Source organism: Chelonoidis abingdonii, chromosome 13 (genome assembly GCF_003597395.2).
Source record: "Chelonoidis abingdonii isolate Lonesome George chromosome 13, CheloAbing_2.0, whole genome shotgun sequence".
Classification (NCBI taxonomy): Eukaryota; Metazoa; Chordata; order Testudines; family Testudinidae; genus Chelonoidis; species Chelonoidis abingdonii.
In genome coordinates, this window is record NC_133781.1 from 28,530,263 (window position 1) to 28,552,317 (window position 22,055).

Below are 22,055 nucleotides of genomic sequence, written 5' to 3' on the forward strand. Positions count from 1 at the left end.
CTATCCTGTTATACGCCCTTCAGTATCCACACTGCAAGTAAGAACCTGGATCTACATTTTCAAAGGTGACTGATGATTTTTAGAGTGGAGACAGGGAGTGGTTGGGTCATTACAAAACCTAAACTTAATTTCCCCAACACAAATTTCTCCCTACTGTTACTCACACCTTCTTGTCAACTGTCTGTAATAGGCCACTCTCTTACCACTTCAAAAGTTATTTTTCCTCCTTTGGTATCCTGATGTTAATTGATTTATCTCGTTAAACTGCCCTCACACTTGGTAAAGCAACCCCCATCCTTTCATGTATTTATACCTGCGCCTGTATTTTTCACTCCATGCAGCTGATGAAGTGGGTTCTAGCCCATGAAAGCTGATGCCCAAATAAATTTGTTAGTCTCTAAAGTGCCACAAGGACTCCTCATTGTCTTTTTTTGATGATTTTTGGATGCTCAAACAGACTTATTTGAAAGGGGCCTGGCTTTCAGACAGCGCTGATCACCTGTCCACTGGAAATGGGGGCTTTTTGGATCTGTCTCCACTGGAGCAAGTCTTTCCACCTGACTCATGCTAGCCCCACTCAAGCTACCATGGAAGAAATAGCAGTGGGGACACTGAAGCTCAAGAGACTGCTCAAGCACCAAAGCCCTACCAGTCCCCTGAGTCTGAGCATGGGTGCCCACCAGATCCACAACATCCACCTTGCTGGCTTTAGCCCAATAGCTTGGGTGAAGCTAGGCCGAGTCTGTCTATCCAATCTGGGAGACACATTCCCAGCTGCAGTGGAGATGTATCCTTCGTGATAACTCAAGTCAGGCACCCAAAAAATGGAAATACCTCATCTCCCTTGTAGGCCCAGCTGGATGAGTGGAATCCCAAGTCGTTCAGCCTATTAAGGCTAAATGCTAAGCTTGTATAAGTGTCAATAAATAACAAATCAATAAATATGAATAAATTGCTATATTATAAAGAGCATATGCCAGCCAACGTCATTCATGTCACCCAAGGACCCTGCTATCAGGGTCACGTTTAGCCACCTAAAATGTCTATATTGCCAAGCAATTGTTAGCAGTAAAGGGAAGCCATTCTTAAGTAATATCAGTGCATTACTGTCCCGGATAGAAAAGGTCCAAATTCCCCCTTTGTTTCTAAACTCTGCTGTTTTATTTTTTAAAAAAAAGTAACAATACCTCCTTTCAGGCACTGCCAAGCTCCGGCTCAAGCCCCCTCCGATAAGAGCTAGCAGGAAAAGTGACTGCCATCAATATTTTGGTGAACGTAACTACACATGAGAATGGGCTGTGTATGTGATAATCGCAGACACTTGGCTGTACCGGGGTTATGTTTAAAAGACATCTCTCATTGGATCCCCCTGAATTCTGAGCAAACTTCTGCCAACACCAGGGTTTGTAAAAGAGAGTTTAGCAATAAGGAACTAAGTCAACTGTCCTCCATATCAAGGTACGTTTTCATCTCTTGCTGCTTCTTATTGTCAATATTTCATTTAGTCCATTCAAATATTATTCATGTGGAGTTTATTTTGGATGGGTGGGGAAAGTAGATTTTTTTTCTTCCTATATTGCATGTTTGAAATCTGCAATGCAAAGAAGTCTAAGGCAGCCTTATTCCTTCAGCTCTGTAAGATAGCTACACAGTATCTGGCTTGCTCTGTGAAAGTTATAGTTTCTTATCATTGTTTGTATTAAGGTAGCATTTGTTTTCATCTTTTTTTCTACAAAGTCACTTGCATGCTACAAAGAGAGACCTGGAATTGATTGTTATGAAGAACAAGTTTAGGTTGAGAGTGAATGAAGCAGTGAACAAAGGTATATATATTGTTCTGAGACAGATTTACAGTAGATTACTCCTTAAACCAAAAAATGCAGTGATATTCCTTGGGCATCCTGTTCTTTTATATTAAATATATTGCTAATTATTAATTAGCTGTTATTATTATTAAATAATTGGGACATGTGTTATTCTCAGAGTGATCTCTCCCCACTTAGCAGGATGGTGACTTTTTTAAAAACTTCTGTCGAAAATGTGGGCCTTTTGCCAAGCTAAATGGTCAACACATGTTTAAAATCTATCAGGGAGAGAGAGAAAAGACCCTGAATGTTTTTGACCACATACATTCTGTGCTGTATTATTGTATTCACATTCATTTGGTGTTTTTAATGTTATCTTTTTCTCTTTACTATCCAGTGTTATTATCTGTAATATAGCCGATTTAATATTTGGAAAAGAAACATAGCAAATACAAAATAGATCCATTTCTGATAGAGAACAAATATGATCCCTAGCAAGATTTCATTCTTTAATTGTTAAAATAGGAATTTATGTTATGGTCGCTATTGTATCACATTGAGTAGGTACAAGTTGCTTTGAACTGAAAGCCTTTATATTTTTCAGGTGCAGGTTTTAGTTTCTGCAGTGTCCTTTCCAAAGCTTTTACACTCAGTCTGAAAGGAAGGATGATCTTGTGGTTAAGACACTGGGCTGGGCCTCAGGAGATAGGAGTATTGATCCTGGCTCTGCCACAGACTTCCTGCGTGACCCTGGCAAAGTCACTTAATCTCTCTGAACCTCAGGTCCCCATCTATAGGGCAGGGATAATATTTCCTTTCACCCACTCTTCATCTGTCTTGTCTATTTAGACTGCAAACTCTGCAGGGTGGAGGCGTTCTCTTGCTATACGTGTGCACAGTGCCTGGCACAATGAGGCTCCTGAAGACCCCGGTTGCTACCAAAATGCGAATAATAATGATGCTCTAAAGCCCACTAAAGTCAATAGATAGATGCAGTGGGGCTTGGATTGGGCCCAAAATGCTCTGAGACAAAGAGATTTTCCAAAGCACTCAGGCTGCTTAAGGCATCTAACTCTCATTGAAAGTCAATGGGAATTAGGTGCCGAAGTGCGTGATCATCGATGTGCTGCTCAAAAAAGCGCCAATTAAACCTGTGCAAAGTGATTAGGCTATGCAGAGAGAGCTGTCAACAAATGCTGCAGGTAAACTTATTGGTAGGCTGGGCAGAATTCATTTTTTTTTATAATTTTGACAGATAAGATTAATGTTTATTTTAATGCATTTCTAACTGATTTACTTTTTCACAGTTGCATGAAATTACTGGAGGTCAGACAATAATCATTTAATAACAGAGGATGTTGAGAGTTAAAAGCTTTATAACCAAGAAACACAAATTGTCAACATGACATGCCAAAATATACATAGTAACTATCCTTAAAGCAAACTCTAGTAAGTTCTCAAAGCAGCATTTTTCTTACTTTGCCTGTCCATAAATTTCAGTCATCATCCATGGAAATATTTTTCATCAGTTTGCATGTGGACAGTGAAATCCAGGCCTATGTAAGCTTGAAAGCTTGTCTCACTCACCAACAGAAGTTGGTTCAGTAAAAGATATTACCTCCCCCACCCTGTCGCTCTATGGTGAAATTGACGTTTGCCAACATTTACCAATACAGTAACCATTTACATCTTGAATCCTACTTACTGGGAAGTCCAGCCAGCTCCACAAGTCCCAAAAGCAGGCAGCTTCCTTCCCATCCCCAAGTTTAAGATGGGTGAGGGGGCTAGTTAAAAATCTTCTTCCACTGGAAATGAGGGGAGAGACGGGCATCTCATTAATCCCCTGCTTCAAATGACAAAGCAAGATGCCATTCACACCTTTTCTCCTAGACGAAGGTGAGAGCAGAGGCCAAAAACTAAGGCCCTAATTCAACAAGCTACATAAGCACATTCTTAACTTCAAGCAGTTACCTGCTTTTACTGAATAGAGATGGGATTACTCTACTGCTTCAAGTTGGACAACTCCTTATGTGTTTTGCTTACTCGGGGTCTGGATCAGCAAAGGCAGATGTGAGAGAGGAATCATTCATCAACATGTCAAGCTTTACCAGCAATCATATTTAAGGATCCACCATTTCTTTCATTAAAAAGAAAAATAAAGAGAGAAAACGAGTTAGTTCTGCATGTGCTGATCCTTCTGCAAAAGCTTCATTAGGTCCTTTTAAGTAATATAGTGCCAGCTGAATAGGAAACATCTGATCTGTCTTCTAATAATGTTTAGCAAACTTATGTGAATATATATGGATAATGCACACATACACATATATATAAATATACATTCAGAGACAGCGAGAGACAAACACACACATCTATATACACAATACACACAGACACATATAGGCTTGGCAGAATTCCATTTTTATTTTTTATAATTTCAGTGGATAATATTGACATTTATTTTTATCAATTGACATTTTTACAGTTGCACAAAATTATGTTTTAAGCTTTTTTCCTATTTTTATTTATCTAAATTTTCACAGTTGTGGGAAATCAGGGATGCAAGGGGGGCAGTCAATAATCATTTAATGACCAATGTTGAGAAGCAAAAAGTTCAAGCTTAATAACTGTTAAAACATGCACAAATTGTCAACATCTCTTGCCAAAATATGCAAAGTAAATATCCTTAAATCAAACTCTAATAACTCCTCAGACAGGATTTTTCTTATTTTGCCTAGCTGTAAATTTTAAGTATCATTGATGCAAATACTTATTGTCAGCTTGTGTGTATGGTGAAATCAACATTTACCAATAAAAACCTAATCCTTCCAAGCCTATATATATATACATACACACACATATTATATGCACCCATAAATACACACACATATATATGAATACCTGTTTATTATGCAGTAAAGAAAATTGACGTTTTTAAATAAATAATTCCAATGTAAATAAACTCCCCACCCTGAGCAAACAAAAACGGATCCCATAGCAGATTTCTCTATTTTTCAAATAAATCATAGTTCCAAATGAACATGGGCCTAGCAGTTAGAATTTCCAAATGATTCCGTATTTGGGGGGGGGGGGAGCAAAGGGGCTGGGAAAAAACCAAACAAACAATTTTACAAGTTCCAGAAGTGAAATCCCCCCCTCTCTTTTTTTTTTTAATTTGAAGAACTGGGAAGGGTGGCGGCTGTGTTCTTTGGCCCATAGGAAATCAGTGACCTGAGGACATCTGCAAGCTATTAGGACACAGACTTCAGGTAGCTCCCAGAAACACATGCTATCCACATTACACCCTCCAAGTATATTTCCACAACTTTAGCTCTCCAAATAAACAGTCAAGCTCTCCCTGCATTAGGAAGGAGCTGCACAAACAGGTAGAGAGAATGGTAGTTTTATTCCCCCTTCCAATTCTCATGAATTTCTTGTAAGCCATTGCTGGACTGCATAATATGAACTAGTCCTTGGAAAATATAATAGGGCTAGTTTTAAATTACCCCCATGCATTTATCTGTAGGTGACTATGAAATATTAGGTACAATTTCTACAGCATGTTAGCTTCAATACATGTACCATACCTGCAGCACAACGAACTGCAGTTTAAAACACTGCATCCTTCAGAATATATACAATTCTGATGGAGTTTGGAAGCAGATAAACAGATGATCTGAATGCAGAGAACTTGTTAAATTTGAATGAAAGATCTTTCAGTCAAACAGCAGATGTGGGGAAAATTGGAAGCTGTTTTTTACTATCATTTTCTTGCTGTATAGGGCTGATTTTAAGAAAAAAAAATACTGGTTGTTCAATAAACATCTATTCCTTTTCCAGCCATCTCTGTGTTGTTATGAATTTGAAGCCGGGTCTTTGGCCCCCATTAGCAGAGTTTGACTTTTTCCTATGATTTGTTTAAAATAAAATTATTCAAAACAGATTGAGCATCTGATTCAGATCCATATCCAGGCAATGTGCACTCCAAAGTGGGACTCAAAGTAAGATGAACTTGAGTTAGAAAAGTAGCTCCTGGATACCTCTTCAGAGCTCATAGTTCTGACCTAGCAGAAAGCAAGAAAAGGCTATTTTTGGCTTGGTTCTTGTGCCTGGGTAGCATACTTGGATCACATCTCAAGACCTTTGTCAGAACAAAGTATCTATGTTCACATCAGGAGGTGAAAATTAGGGTGTGTGACCAGACCACCAAAAATAAGATGCACCCTAACTTGTTTGAAAGTATCTTGCAAAATATTCCTCTTCCACTAGCATGGGAAAAAATTCTGCACTGTTGCAAGGGTATTTCCCCTTCACTTTCAACTGTCAGATACATCTAAGACCTACCAAGTTTGCAGAGCTTGAAGCCAATGTTATTTTTTAAAAATAATAATCTTTAGAAGAGAACACTTGTAAATTACAAGTTTGTATGCAGTAGTTTCAAAGTGTGGAGGAAGGGGGAGAAAACAAAAACTGTGTTTGCATACACATGCACACCGGTGAAGTCTGCCCTGGAGCCAGATGTGTTAAAAATCCTATAGAACTAGTAAGGTGCCCACAGCTCAGAGATCTGGATTCAAACATGCAAAATAGAATCAACCAGTCTCTGGAGTTTCTGCTCTGCTGTTACCATTCATAACCAGTGGATGGGTTAAAACTCCCTGTCTATTTTTCCCTGTACCAATTCTTGGGCTCTACACATTTTGGGTGCTTCTAACATTTTTTTCACCCAATGATCAGGAGCAAAAGAGATTTTATAATCAGAGACAATGACTGTACTTGCTGCTGTCTGGGAGATTCAACTGCAGTGTCTGATTCTACTTGCTGCACAAACAGGATCTGGCCCATAGTGTATTCATACTCCTGGAATTATTTTGTTCAGGAGCAAGTCTCAATTCTATTCAGAATGGTTTTATTTCATAAGCAGGGGTCAGCCCACAGTTATTCTGCAGACACATAAAGAGCATAGCCAGTCTGACCCTGCCACCCAAAAGTAGTCAGCCCTTAAAAGTAGTTACAGCATTCTTATTGCAGCACTGTCTGCCTGTGCTTTATACTTTCATTATGGAAACTTTTCATTATATTCTGTATGGCAAGCATGAAGAGGTAGTCATTTTCAGTGATTAATTAAAACATTAAAACACCAATGTCCTTCAGGAAATCACACTGTAATCTGTAGTCTCCCCTTCACTTTACAATCCAAAGGAAGAGAAAAATGCCACTGGTCCAACTTTCACTCCCATTGCTTTACATTTCATTAGTTCCAAAGCTTAAATCGACCTACATTTTGCCCAGCACAGCAGCAGCATTGGGTTGTAAATTATTCTGGCAAACTGGTGATTAGATAGATAGATAGATAGATTTTAAAGAGCTTTGTTAATGAACAGTTAAGGTTAATATAATAATTCAGCACAAATACCAAAGAATTCTTAGTTCAGGCTGCAAAATAAGCCATAATTCTTTCCCAAAGCCATCACCTACCAGACACCAGTCTCACTATTAAAACAGCACAGAAACCCGTGTTCCTCCTGACAAAGACTAATCAGAAAGTGGTCTAAGAAATTATTTTGCAAATGCCTGCTAAATAGCTACAGTACACAAGGAAACATCCCAGTGGTACTGGATTCTCAGTGAGGCAGACTGCTAACCCAAACAGAGGAGGATGTGATGGGCTACTCCTATACAAGATCATTCCTGCAGCCACCAACCACTTTCAGCCACAATTTAAAGCACCCACTGTTCGCCTGGCATCTCTGAAAGTGCCACAAGGGCCTCAGACAACTCTGGCGGCCTGGCAACAGCTGTTTCTAATGTTAACCCTGACGTGCATCCACATGGGTTGCCTTTCACAATGCTTGTAAGAATCCTGGAAGGATTTAAATCTCCCTTCTGTCATTCTCTAAGCTAAAGTGATATTTATTCTTTTGTGTCAATAAAAAATATCGTGAACAATTATTTATTGTTTGTTAAGTGACAACAACGTGTTTGGAAAGGTACAAGGTTCCTGCCCCAGTGACCTAAGTACAAACAATCTGAATGAGATAAATTAGCTAAAATGCTAACATCTTGCACCAACAGATGAAAACATTCTGCACTGACCAAGGGTAACACTGACCTTCCAGATTTATATCTGTTCAGCGCATGTTTCCGGGCTCTCACTCCTTTTATTTTAGTAAGTGGCAATAAAAATGTGTCAATGTTTTGACGTTGATGAAATTGTCTTACGTACATGAACACGAACAGTGCACTCTTATTTAAGAAATCATTCTACAGCTTATGAGTGGGCAAAATGATTACATAGTTTTAAAAAATTCATTACACCCCCAGATTTTCCAGTTGAAAATTGCCTTCCAAATGGAGGTAGCACTGAGGAATCTAGGAAGTACAGACTTATCTGGCATCTGTTTTTGTGCCATGGAATAGTCATGAAAAGTTTTGCATACAGCAAAATTCAGAGGGATTTTTGCATTAGCTTCCTGGTGTATGTTTGTAAAGGGTTGCCATGTATCCCCTCTCCTCTCTACTTTGCCCCACCACACACACACACCCACTCCAAATGGCTGAGCATAAGCAGTCACAGAAAGGGCTTTCGTTCTGCAGCACATCAAAAGAAAAGGTGAACATTTCTCCCAGCAGAAATGCAGTGAGCCAGCATTTCCCTGGGTTTCCTATCCTACCAAGGAAGAACTTTTTGTTCAAATGAAGAGTCTGTTCTGATCCAGCAGAGAGATCCCAGGGCTGTGTTGGTGACATCACAGCCGGCGACTATGCAAACAAGTGGCTGTCAGCAGTTTCAGCATGACGACTTCATGGGGTGGGGGGGTGTAATCAGAGTCTGGGGTAGAGAGGAGAGACACAAAGGATTTTAGAAATTACTGGACTTCATAAGGAAAATATGAAGGTGAATTTGTCATCCTCCTTTCTCCCTCTCCTGCTCCCTGCTCATTTCAATATACTACAGCTGACTTACATGTAAATGCAGAAGCGGCTCTCAGCAAACACATCTGATTGATGTCAATATGGCTCTGGTAAATATTTGTAGGATTTGAGAGAAAAATCTTTATTTAATGTCTTGTGTGGATATTAGTCCCTTGCTATTATACTGATTGTCTCTTTCCCTCTCTGCTAAGTAGCTTAGAAGGAGGGTTTCCTGAGATAACTAAATAACCTGAATCAGCCCAAGGGGAGAAAAAAATCAGATGAGGATTGTAATTCACATTCTTATTTGTCAAAAATCTTTCCTAAAGCCTCGCCTTGAATACTCCCTGTAAAATAAGATTAAAATCTAAAACACACTAACCTGTTGTATAAAACAGGAGGTCAATAAAAACCATTCTACCCTTAGACATATGGACAATCCGATCAATCAGATTCACTTTTTAACTATTCTGTAGAACAGGGCTTTTTTAATAAAAAAATATGTAAACTATGAAAAGGCACGATATCTGTTTCACATTTTTCTTTTGTTTATTGTTCAAACTTGTTTAACCACTTTCTTTTGTTAAAATAGATTCTCTTGTCATGAAAAGGAAGAATTCTTTCAACAAATGGACTTTCGGAATGAAAAATGTTCTATCACATTTTTCATTAAGTCAATTATCCTCCAAAATCATGGGATTTTTTTTTTCCCCATCAATCAGCAATAACAGCATGGAACAATCTGTTGTCACTTTTCCCCCCCTTCTCCTCCAGGTACATTTGTTGAGATTTTTTTTCCTTTGCCGGCTCCAGCTCAGAGAAGAACAATGTATTGGTTGAGCTTTCTTTGATAGGTCTATACCAAATATTTAAAAATAGATGTGCTGTGCTAAATTTGCCTCCTGAAATAGCTAATCTGAGTCTTAAATTGGTAAGAGAATTTTTTTCCAAAATTGTCCATCTAAATATTAAGAATAGATTAACTATGTTCATCTCAAACGTTGATGCAAATCTCAGTATATCTTCCTATTTGGTCTCTGCGACATATTTAGTTCAGTCATATTTGTAACACTGTGAAATGTTTTTAAGTGTTGCAGACAATCATAAGAAAAAACAAATCCTCCTCTCACCTCCCCTCTTATTTCAGACAAAGGCTTTATAAATAAGACATACACTTACCTTTCAGCTCACCCAAAGATAGCTACTGTTTGCCAAGGTTTCCAAGCAAAAACTCCAGAGAAAGATAGCAAATACAGAAAGGGTCTAACAGGGAGTTTTTATTCAAACTTCAGAGCTCCTTCCCCCTATGCCTTTTTTTTATTTTTTCAGACACAATTTCCAATTCCATTTAAAAAATAATTGCACTTTTAAAAAAAAGCCCCCTCCCAAATGTACTATCACCCAGCATGACAATGCTATCTACAGGAATTGTTTAACAGAACAAAGGCTATGAACTGAAGCAGTTTCAATAAAGCACTTAGGGGAAAACCCGACATCCGGGCTTGAACTGAATTCAGAATTAGGCACTGTATATTTTATAAGGAAAACTACAGCAAAAAAATGTGTCCCCCTACTTTGGCCCTACAGGATTTGATCATTTAGTTTACAGGGAAGCGTGGGGGGAAGACCCTTAGGTTCAATTCGGAATCGCAGTCTTTAAAAAGCATCTGCTCCGAAATTCAGTTCTCAGCTTAGTCTTTTTCTTTCTTCCTTTGAAGTTTTAGCACAACTTGTATCTTATTCCCAACCTAGATAATAACCGTGTTATCTCTCACAATTCGTTTGCTGTATTGAAAAAGGCTGCATGTAACAATGGACGTGCTGAACATTTCACTACAAAGGAAGGGGGAATGTTTGGGGTTTGCTTTTTTTTTTAAGCACATCTCAAAAGACACGTTAAAAATTGCAGCCATTTATAAAGAAATATAAATGGCTGCGATTTTTAACGTGTGGGTTGAGATGCGTTTGTTTATTTTTGCTGATCGAGTTTGGCCAATTTGGCAACTCTTTAAAAATCGTGTGTTGCTGCCCAGATTGAAAGTGTGCAAGGACAGAGACAAATCTTTGTGAAAGAGTGTCCCCAATCAGGCTGGAAAGCAACCTAAACCTTCCTCAGCAAGGCATAGGCTCTGCCCAGGAGACACTTCAACACGCCGCGAAATTGCAATAGAAGGACATTGCGAATTCTAGACTGATTCGATTATAACTATGAATTACACCGTTTTAGAAAACGTGTGTGAGGAACTGCACGGTGTGACCAACACGCTGTAGTCTTGGAATGAATGGGTTCGTTTAATTATTTAGTTATTTCTCATTTTACTCCTTAATTTTCCCAAATCAACCTTAGAAAAATATTAATAGCTCTCCTATAGCAGCATCAAAAGTAAATTAGGGACTGATAACACTTGAAACAAAAAATGGACTGGGGGGGGGGAAGAAAAAATGCACCAGAATAACTTTCATTAGAATATATAGATTTCCCGCAAAAGTTAAAAACCTCCTTTCCCCCCCGCCTCCCCATACGGTGTCATAACTATTTGGTATCTTGTCAGTTTCATTGATCACTGGCTGGAGACACTTGGATGAGTTTCTCCTCGCGGTTTGCTACGTAACGTTTGCTGTTGAATCCTGTGAAAGGAAAAATGACTCGAGCTGATAAATCGGATTGCCAAAGACGACTCCAGATGCAGCGAGAAGCCTGCTCTAAAAAAGTCTCCTGAAGCGAAAAGTTTGAGGTCAGTTTCTGGGCTTTTGGCGCCCCCTCTGGATGAAGAAAAGAATTACATTTCACCAGCAGAAAGGTGATTGTTGACAACTGTAAAAGTTCCAAAAAAAGAAACGGGAGTATGAAATGTGAGTATCAAACGCACAGAAAGCAAAGCAAACCCACTTAATGGTGCCTGACAGTGATCAAACAACATGACAACAATGAAGGTGCTTCTCCTATTTTAAACGATTTCTATCAACAGTTAAGTTTTATTTGCAGTAGCTCTGGTAAATATCTAATGATCTGTGATTGCGAGATAATATAGGCATGTGTATGATATGATTGTGCATCTACATATGTTGAGACATTAACGTGTTTATTATGAGAAGAAATAATCACATAGGTATGTTTAAAACTATTTTCATCTCTATCTTTATAACACAGTAAACTTGTTTAATTATCACTTGGGGGTGTGCTTAAAATCAGGAATAAAATTTTCAATTTTTCCCTTCCTGTTTGTTTCAGAATTATACCAACTTTGCAAAACAAATACATCTTGGATGTTCTACATCAGTTATCGGCCCCTAAAGAACAGTAGATAAAGAGCAAACTGAAAATGAGTTAAACTTTTACTAGCGAGAACCAAAAAGATATTCAAAACATGTAATGAAAACGTAAACATTTGCAGCAGGAAAAATAGTCTTTCTGCAAATATAGAGACAAAGATTTGCATTCTATATCATGCAAGTAAATCTCCTGGAGGAGAGAATCTCTGGGTTTAAATGCTGGGGGAAATGCTATGCATTAGTAAACGACATGCTTTATTACATTATTTTGCATCTATTTTAGATACGGTCTTTGCATATGTTGATACTGTTCTCGCTTAGCAGTTAATAAACTTGAGCATGTATATCCCTAATGTCTTCATTATTTCATCCTGCAAACAAATCTGTTGTAAATAACTATCACTCTTTCTAGTACATCTTAACTTTATGAAGCTCAGATATGCGGATATATCGTTTATATTGTAAGACTGGAGAAACGTCAATGCAATCGGTTAGCTCTATAAATGCAAGTTACAGCGATGGACGAGAGCAGTATATAAAGTTAATTAGTGTATTCAAATGCAGAAAGTAGCCAAACTTTTACTTAGCATGTTTCATACCACTGAATAATTAAGGTTTAATTGTAAGACTACTAGCCCAATTGCACCATATTGACACCGTATAAATTACTAGTGTCTTCAAACTACAGTCACAAACCAGAAGACCAGCCTGTGAACAAGGTAGCCCAGCAATAAATTGTCACACAACTTTGCAGAGTTGAGCTAGCTCTACATCTGTGTGTACAGAACTTAAAGCACCGCATTATCAAAGAAGCCTGCGCGTGGCTTTAAACCATGCTGGTTTTAATTAAAGAATAGCAGTAGAGCAGTGAGCATCACATTCTCCTTGATGACAAGTGTATTTTTAAGAACAAGCTATAGCATACAGTATATAGTATAATGAAAAACAAAGAGAGGTGAATCACACAATCATTTACTTCACAGAAAGTTCTTTTCCACGCCAAAGTAAGTGCAAATTAGGAGCACACAATCTGTGTGATGCAATTTGACCCCTGGAGTATCTTTTATAGACCAGCAGACTGTCCATAGTCCCACTGAAAGCAGTAAAGATTTGCCTAGACAAATATGAAATAAAGAAGAGTTTACTTTTAAGGCATCACAAAAGTTCTGAAGTACAAAGAGTAAACTCAGACACTTCTACTTTTCTGTATTTTTTTCTTCCCCTTCTCTGAGAGCTGCGCTCATTTCTCCCCTCCCTAAAAAAAAAACTTGCAGCCAATCATGTGTGTGCCAGCCCCCCAGGGGCAGGGCTGTCATTGGCTGAAAGTTTCTAAGGTGAAATAGAAGAGGAGAGTATTTATTACAGAGACACGGAGAGAGAGTTGGAGAGCTGAGCTTGAAATTGCCTAGGTGAAATTGGGAGCCTTAAACTTTCCAAAACCAAGGAACTTTTTTCTTCTTCTGAGAGGCAGAGAGAAAGAGGGGACAGAGAGGGGGCTAATGAGACTAACTCCAAACTTTCCCACCCCCTTTTGACTATCCTCAGAGCTGGGTCCATGCACGTCTCTGAGAGCAGATCGCTGCAGCAGCAACTTTGCAGTGGGCTGTGAACAAACTTTTTTTTTTCCTCCTGCAAGCTGCTGTTCACCACGCAAAACTTTCTTGTTTCTTTTGCAAAGTTTTTGCTGCCTTCCTTCTCTCCCCCACCCTCAACTCCCTCCTCCATCTCTTCCTTGCTTCCTCCACCACAAACCCAGCTGGTTTTAAAGCGGCTTTGCCACTTTATTGTTATTTTTTTAATCCCTCCCTCCACCCTCCTTGCCCCTCACCCCTTGATTTTCATCCCACTGTTTTTCCCCTCTGCCGCTTTCTCGCATGAATCTCCTAGACCCCTTCATGAAAATGACAGACGAGCAAGACAAATGCATCTCTGGCGCCCCTAGCCCCACCATGTCGGACGACTCCGCGGGGTCCCCCTGCCCTTCTGGTTCCGGATCGGACACTGAGAACACCAGACCCCAAGAAAACACTTTCCCCAAGGGCGATCCGGATCTGAAGAAGGAGAGCGACGAGGACAAATTCCCGGTGTGCATCCGAGAGGCGGTCAGCCAAGTCCTGAAGGGTTACGACTGGACCCTGGTCCCCATGCCGGTCCGTGTGAACGGATCCAGCAAAAACAAGCCCCACGTGAAGAGACCCATGAACGCCTTCATGGTGTGGGCACAGGCGGCCCGGAGGAAGCTGGCGGACCAATATCCGCATCTGCACAACGCAGAGCTCAGCAAAACGCTGGGCAAGCTCTGGAGGTGAGTGAAGGGGTGTGGGGAGGACTTGGGTGAAGGGCCCCTGGCTTGCAAAGCAGGGAGAAGTTCGGCCCGGGCAGGAGAGCGCGTGATTTCGGTTCTGGGAAGCTAGCTAGCTGCTGCTGCTGGCAAACTCGTGTGCATGGGGAAATGCAGCTAAGCTGGCGCTGGGGCAAAAACTGGGGCAGGCGGTTACTTGGGCTTGGCCTCCTCGACTTTCAGGTGGCTTTTCTGCCCTGCATGGCTAAGGAGGGAGGCTCTGGTCCGAGAGGGGATTGTGGAAAGCTGAGAAGAGCCCTTTGATCCCCTGGCAGGGGTTGGGAAGTGACTGGTGCTAACGAGAAGGGCGGTTTGGAATATGTGTGTGTGTGTAGAAAACTGGGCTTCATTTACATGGCATCAGATGTGCACAAACGAATAAATGATTGCGCGGGGAGACAGAAAGTTGGGAAAGTTTCTAGTGGTGGGTGGTTCTGGATAATGGAAAGCTACTGGTGGGTGGTTCTGGAGAATGGTGCATGGCCTGATTTCTTCAGCATTGGAAGTGAAGAGAGGAAGGAAGGAAGGGGAAGGAGAAAGAAAGTGAGTCAGCTGGCCGGGGCTTAGTCTGGGACTGCAGGAGACAACAAAACAAAACAAAAAAGTTAAATTTGCAGCAGAAAGGGAAAGTTCTGAGTGAATCTGGACCTCCAGAGGCGGTGCCCGGAGCCATCCAGGGTGTTAGTCATCTACACTTTTTATTGAATCAGTGTGTGCACACACTCTTCTTCCAGGGGGAAATGGCTCTAACCAGCCCTAGAGAGAGAGAAGAAAGTCACTGCCCTAGTTTTGTTGTGTCTTGTTTGGCCACCAAAACAATCTGCCAGTTTCATGGGGGATGGAAAGAGGGGGGAGAGGGCAGCACTGGGCAGCAAGAGAGTGTGAAGCAATGGCAAGAGGCAGGCCACAGAGGAAGGGGAACTGCAATTCAGAGAGATGCCATACTGGAGCAGGGGAGCTGTGCTAGTCATGCAGGATGGAGTGTGCAGAAGGAAGGCTGGGGAGGGCGGAGATTATTGGGGGGGAGTGCAGCAATCTGCACCACACTTGGCCGTAGTAGTGTGAGCTGACATTTGTAGCACCCTAGGTTTGCATGGCTCTTTATGGCAGGTCGAGGCAGGGGGGCCCCTTGGGGCCTGCCCTCTAAGCAGTGCCCCATGCTGTAAGCTGCCCTTGCTGTTGCAGAGGCAACTAACTCCCCCGTTCCCCTGTGTCTTGCCCAGGTTGCTAAATGAGAGCGAGAAGCGCCCTTTCGTGGAGGAGGCCGAGAGGCTGCGGGTGCAGCACAAGAAGGACCATCCCGACTACAAGTACCAGCCCCGGAGGAGAAAGTCAGTGAAGAACGGGCAGTCGGAGCAGGAGGAGGGCTCCGAGCAAACACACATCTCCCCCAATGCCATTTTCAAGGCCCTGCAGGCAGATTCTCCTCAGTCTTCTTCCAGCATGAGCGAGGTTCACTCTCCTGGGGAGCACTCTGGTAAATATGCAACCGTACACAGTGAGACAGACACACAGGCACACACTCCTGGGCCCAACACGCTGGACTAGGCAGCTAGGGAAACACACAGCGGCCTGTATGTTATGGAGATGCTCGCTGTGATTCCACAGCTCAGGCTGTGTTCTGAACCAGGCTCCAAATGCAATCTGCATAGAGACAGAGTGACAGACAAACAGCAGATACGGCTTGCGAGAGCTGGATCCAGCGTCCCATCCACTCACACAAACACGCTTACTAGGCTTCAGACTTTTTCACCAACTTTTCTCGTTGCAACAGAGTTTCAATTGATGGTTTCCCATTTTTGGCTTTTTAATTCGGAAATTAAATTAAAAATCACTTTGAGCCTCAGGGCATCTCAAAAGCCCCATCTTTTATCTGGTGCTACATATTTACACAGATACATATCACATTCTTGTTACAAACCTGGAAACGTGTGTGTTACCCTTCGCAACTGACTTCAGGGGCAAAGCAGTGATACCTGCCAGGGCCCCAAAGATCTTGAGTTAACCATTAACTGAGTTATCACCATTATACAACGCCTCCTGCTTATAAAAAACAGCTCGCTTTTGATTTCAGGGCCTTATTGCGCTCTCTGTGTGCCATATCAACTAAGGAGACAGAGAGCTCACTTAATTTAACTGCAAGGGAAGCAGTAAACTCATGACTGCATGTGCTATTTCTTTTCGTCTCCAGGGCAGTCCCAGGGGCCCCCGACCCCTCCTACTACACCCAAAACAGATGTTCAGCCTGGGAAGCAAGACCTGAAGCGAGAAGGGCGCCCTTTGCAGGAAGGAGGAAGACAGCCGCCCCACATTGACTTCCGGGATGTGGACATTGGGGAACTCAGCAGCGATGTCATCTCCAACATAGAGACCTTTGATGTCAATGAGTTTGACCAGTACCTCCCACCCAACGGTCACCCTGGAGTCCCAGCCACTCATGGGCAACCCGGCCAAGTCACCTATAGCGGCAGCTATGGAATCAGTAGCACATCAGCCACTCAAGCTGGAGCCGGGCATGTTTGGATGTCCAAGCAACAGCCGCAGCCACAGCAGCCGCCGCCGCCCCAGGCCCAGCCCCAGCCGCAGCACACAATGACCACCCTGAGCAGCGAACAGGGCCAGTCCCAGCAGAGGACACACATCAAGACGGAGCAGCTCAGCCCCAGCCATTACAGCGAGCAGCAGCAGCACTCCCCTCAGCAGCTCAATTATAGCTCCTTCAACCTCCAGCACTACAGCTCCTCCTACCCGACCATCACCCGCTCGCAGTACGACTACACAGACCACCAGAGTTCCAACTCCTACTACAGCCATGCGGCCAGCCAGAGCACCAGCCTCTATTCCACCTTCACGTACATGAACCCCACTCAAAGGCCTATGTACACACCCATTGCAGACACTACCGGAGTCCCTTCCATTCCCCAGACCCACAGCCCACAGCACTGGGAACAGCCTGTCTACACACAGCTTACCAGGCCATAAGGGTGACAACAACAACAACAAGAGAGAAAAAAGAACTGTCTCCAACTTTTTTTTTTTTTCAAGACACTGACGCTAAAGATGATGAAAAAAGAGAATACATCAGGCCTTCTGCACTACAGCACCCTTCAGGAAGTGGCCTGACCGCTCTGCTGAGAACCAGCAAAACTCGCTACAGACATTCCAAGGACTGGACTTTACCTTGATTCAAGGGCGAGAGATGGGCTTTCTCACTGGCCAACTCGTCTGCCTGTGTTTGGACTTTCGTAATTATTTTTAGCAGTAATTAAAAGAAGAAGAAAAAAAGGAAAAAAAATACCCAGAGTCCTCTGTGAGGAATATTCTCTATTTTAAATATTTTTAGTATGTACTGTGTATGATTTGTTACCAATTTGAGGGGATTTATATATATTTTTAGAGATTGTTTTTTTAAATGCTCTTATTTTTCCAACAGCTAAAACAACACTTAGTGGAGCAGTCCTAGCTTTTCTTGCAGTCAGAGGTATTTTTGTATAGATAAAAGTAATTTGTTTAAAGAAAAATAAAATAAAACGGTGTGCATTAATTAGGAAGAAAAACTGTTAAACAGTGATTGGCATCAGGCTAAGCTTTGGTCAGCTGTGCAACCTAGGAGATGCAAGGGGTTAAAAACAAAATAGGCTTTATTTTTCTAACTTGGAAGTAGAGAGAGAGCCAGGAGGAGAATGTGTTAGTTTTATTTTTTAAAGACCTTGAGCCTTAAAGCAGCGCTAATGAAAAGCCTTAAAAGCAACCCTGTAATATTTTTTTTCCCTCGAAATTCTTATACGACTGCCTTCCAGTGCAAGGAGAAGACAGAGCCCAGAAGGGAGGCAGATCTGATTTCTGGGAAAACTTATGTCTGATTCTTTTACCAACAATCAGCAGCAGATTATGATGCCACAACCAGCATCACCCTCCTCAGCTTCCTGCTTTGGACACCATGTGCAGGACAGATGCTGGAAGCCTCCCATCACCTCCCCAGCCCTTTAAAGAGCCTTGAGTGCAAACATTTAGGGCCTGATCCAAAGCCTATTAAAGACCCCTATTGGCTTCAGTGGGCTTTGGCTGAAACCCGTAGGGCACATTGGAAACATCAGACACATTTTAAATTATTTATTTTGTGAGAAAAGCCAATGTTATCAAGATTTTCTTTTTAAAATCTCCCTTCCATTTTTTTAACTCCTTTAAACGCAATTAGATTTGTTGGAGTCTTATTTGGAGGGTACGATGCCTGTTAAATTATGATCTAAACTGTAACCAGTTCGTTATTTATCTCTAATTCCTTTTTATTATTATTATTATTATTATTATTATTCTTTGGAATCTGTGTCCTAGGTTTGTACAAACGCGGCCTCTTCCTTTTTTTCTTTTGTTTTAAGGATAAACTGGAATTTTGTTTTGTACAAACTAGAGATTGCAAATGTAGTGTATCACTGAATCATTTGCCTTGTTTTCTGCCTCAGCTCTTTTGGACACACAAACGTGTGTGTGTATGTGAGACACAAGACACTATTGACAAAAGCATGTGTGTCATCCTGCTAACCTTCCACCCCTTGATATTGTCTTGAGGTGGGGACTTTGGTGAAGCTGTGGCTGAACAGTTAAGAATTGCTTTTTAAAAAAGACAGCAAACTTTTTTTTATTTAAAAAAAATGATATATTTGTTAACAGTTGTGGGAGTTTTTTTTGTTTTGGGGGTATTTTTTTTTTAGGGATTCAGTAGAAAAAAAATCTTAAAGCACTCATAATATGGCCTCTTTCTATTTCTGTATAAAAGCAGATCTTTTTAAAGTATTTCTGTAACTTAAAAGACCTGTCATTTAAATCATATTTTGTCTTTAGGTAAGTTTGTTTTATTTTGTTTTGTTTGCAAGACCATTTGTTCTCTTTGTGAAACTTACCTTTTTTGTATATTATTGTTTGCAATAAATATACATTGTATTAAAAATTTAAAAAAGCAACTGTGCATATTTTATTAAGTGCATCCACGAAAGAACAGTGAGACGTTAAAGCTAGAGTGGGTTTTTTAAACAGTGACTTGTATACTTTTGTCTCTTTTGATTAACTTTTATCACTATATGGTCTTGGGACCTGAACCTGCTTAACTGGGCCCAATCCTGAAATGGTTCTTTATACAAAACTCCCATTGAAGTCAGGCAACTGTGTCAATTTCCTCCTGCTACTGTGATAGCCCCATATGGTCAGCGTTAATCCCATGGCAAGATAGGTAATTTAAATAGAAGGCTACCGGGTTCCTACTACCTCTCAGGAAAGCCAGTGTGAAAAACCTTCAAAAGCTGCATTCATATTAATGTGTTACAGTAACACATTACAGTTGGTAAGATACACTTGTGTCCTGCACACATAGACTCATACGCAAGTTTGGGGTCTCAGCCCAATTCCTGGTGGCCAAGTGTCTATCTCACAAACATCACAGTCATATCTCAGGTTAATTGCTGCCAGAGTGGATGAAGAGGACCATAGTGAGAAATGGAGCTAGAATTCCCTTCCTACTCTCTAGGAGGCAACCTTTTCAGCTCGAGAGGAGGCATATTTTAATGCATCCTGAGTGGGGCTGACAGGAGAGTGGGATTTGCATTGCTGCTGCTCATTTCTCTGCCTGTTGGGTAGATGAATGGAGGACTTGCCACAGAGTTGCCAGATGGTCTAAATGCACAAACCAAAGGTTAAACTTGGTTTTATTTATTTTTTGTGGGGGAGGTGGGGAGAAGAGGGCAAAAGTGGAAAACAACAAGAATGAAAAAAGAAGCAACTGTCAAAGAAAACCAAAGACCAATTAATCCCTGGCATAACTCCAGGGAAGTGAAAGTGATTAAAAGAAACCGCTTGACTTGTCTCATCTAAAAATTAAGCATATTAACCTGAAAGGTGACAATGCACGTCACATCTCTACCCCCAGGATGGAGCTGAGCTTGGTTTGATGTGCACCGTCCATGCCTGCTTTTCAGTTTTAACCAATTCATATCACAGCGGGGCCGTGGGGGAGGAAAGGAGATCGGACTCTTGTTAGGTTTGGCATGAATCATTCAGGGAGTTTCCAAGCTCATATGGACTTTCAGGTCATTTTCACTAAACAGATGATATCATCCCCTTCCCTGTGCAGCAGAACAGAACAGGTATCAGCCTCTGTACAGTGATGTCATGTTTCCTCCAAGTCAGGGGGAATGCTGGGAGTTTTAAAGGACACGTAGTCGCAGTTGTTAATTATATTTACTCTGAGACTTCAGCCTTCCTGCCAAACTGCTAGGAAGAATTTTTACCCCCCTGCCCTCCCAGGAGCTGCACTTCCCTCAGGTTCATTTACTGCATCCTGGGCAGCTCACATGCCAATGGAAGGAAGTTAAGAGAAGGAGACAGAGGCTCTCAAGATAATACCAAGCAAGGGATACGCTTGCTTTTTCCACTTCCTCTGGCACCAGCAAGGGTTGGTTTCCTTCCATTCCTGATCCTGTAAATACTCGCACACATGAGTATTTTCACTGATATCAGTGAGGCTACTTGGGTGAGTAAGAGCTATTTACACGAGTAAGAATTTTGCAGGATCAGGGCCCTAGTCTTTCAAGGTTTTAGAACCCCAAATTAGGGCCCTGGGTGTTTTCCTATTGACTTCAATGGGAGTAGGAGCAAGCCCATAAACCTTATTTCTGAGCTGGAACTTGGCAAAGGTCTCACCCCTTTCGCATGGTTCATGTCCATCAGCAAGACTGTGCCTTCACGTCCGTATATCTATATTGCTATGTCAGTACCTAAGTGTTCTTATTCAGCACTCTGTATTTAAAAAATACCTTTGCTGCCCATCAGAGTGAGATGCTGACATCGCCAAGTGAAGCCAAGCTAACGGTAGGCTCAGCTGCATAAACCCTCATGAGCAATGCCAACAGGTACCACCGTCCAGGTCTGAAACACCTTCCTGGCCACCCTATGCTGTTAGTGCATCTCTCAGCGCCTCCTGCTAACCCAGAGCTATATAGTCACTGAGATCCACCAATGCACCTTCACCCTGATCGCAGCTCCTTCTGCTATTCCAGTGGTGGGAACCCTACACAGCACTCAGGCCTGATCTACAGCCCCCATTGTTATTCTAGGGCTACCTTCGCCGCCACACACAGCTATGCAAACGCACCTTAAACCTGACACCCTCCACCCCACCCCCCACTATTCCAGGCTTAGGCTCTCTGCCAATGCACATCTAACCTGCAGCACCTGTTGCTGTTCCCTGTTGCTGAGCCAACCCTCTCCGAGTTTCTGTCTGGCTGAGAAATGTGTACTCATGGCTGGAGCTTGGTTTCATTACAGAGGTTAAAGGTTATTGCATGAACTCATTGTGTTACTTCACTCTTTTTGAAACGGCCCAGTCATTTACCTAGGAACACTGGGGCTAGTTCCTATGGATGTGCAGCAGCCAGAGTCTGGTTGGAAGGCGCAGCACAATCACAGAGACAGCCTCAAGCTGGGAATGGACACACATTCCACTACTCCTTAAGGGTTCCTCAGGAGCTGCCATCACTTACTGACCACAACACCTGTTCGGCAGTGTCCTTTCGCTACGCATTTGCCTGACAGGCTGCAACGGCCTTCATACCTCCCTACTGGCTGCTGTGCAGGAGGCAATCGCTCCTAGACTATCAGCACAACGTGGGGCGTTAAAGCGAGCTGTTCGGCCTTGGCATTTCCAAGCGGTTGGTGCCCATTAACAATCAAAT

At 41.9% G+C, this 22,055-nt stretch overlaps 1 protein-coding gene across 1 annotated transcript; it reads left to right on the top strand.

Annotated features, from left to right (window-relative positions):
- Nucleotides 1-13,250: 13,250 nt before the first annotated feature.
- On the top strand, nt 13,251-17,375 carry SOX9 (SRY-box transcription factor 9). Its single transcript, XM_032797256.2, has 3 exons — nt 13,251-14,295; nt 15,555-15,808; nt 16,523-17,375. Exons 1-3 carry the CDS (start codon nt 13,865-13,867, stop codon nt 17,311-17,313), a joined length of 1,476 nt encoding a protein of 491 aa, XP_032653147.1. The 5' UTR covers nt 13,251-13,864; the 3' UTR covers nt 17,314-17,375.
- Nucleotides 17,376-22,055: the final 4,680 nt, after the last annotated feature.

What these genes read in the sequence shown, in the direction of transcription:
- SOX9 (XM_032797256.2), top strand. Translation starts at nt 13,865, where the DNA reads ATGAATCTCCTAGACCCCTTCATGAAAATGACAGACGAGCAAGACAAA. An exon ending in ACGCTGGGCAAGCTCTGGAG is followed by an intron (nt 14,296 to 15,554) that starts GTGAGTGAAGGG and finishes TGTCTTGCCCAG; the next exon opens with GTTGCTAAATGAGAGCGAGA. An exon ending in CTCTCCTGGGGAGCACTCTG is followed by an intron (nt 15,809 to 16,522) that starts GTAAATATGCAA and finishes TTTCGTCTCCAG; the next exon opens with GGCAGTCCCAGGGGCCCCCG.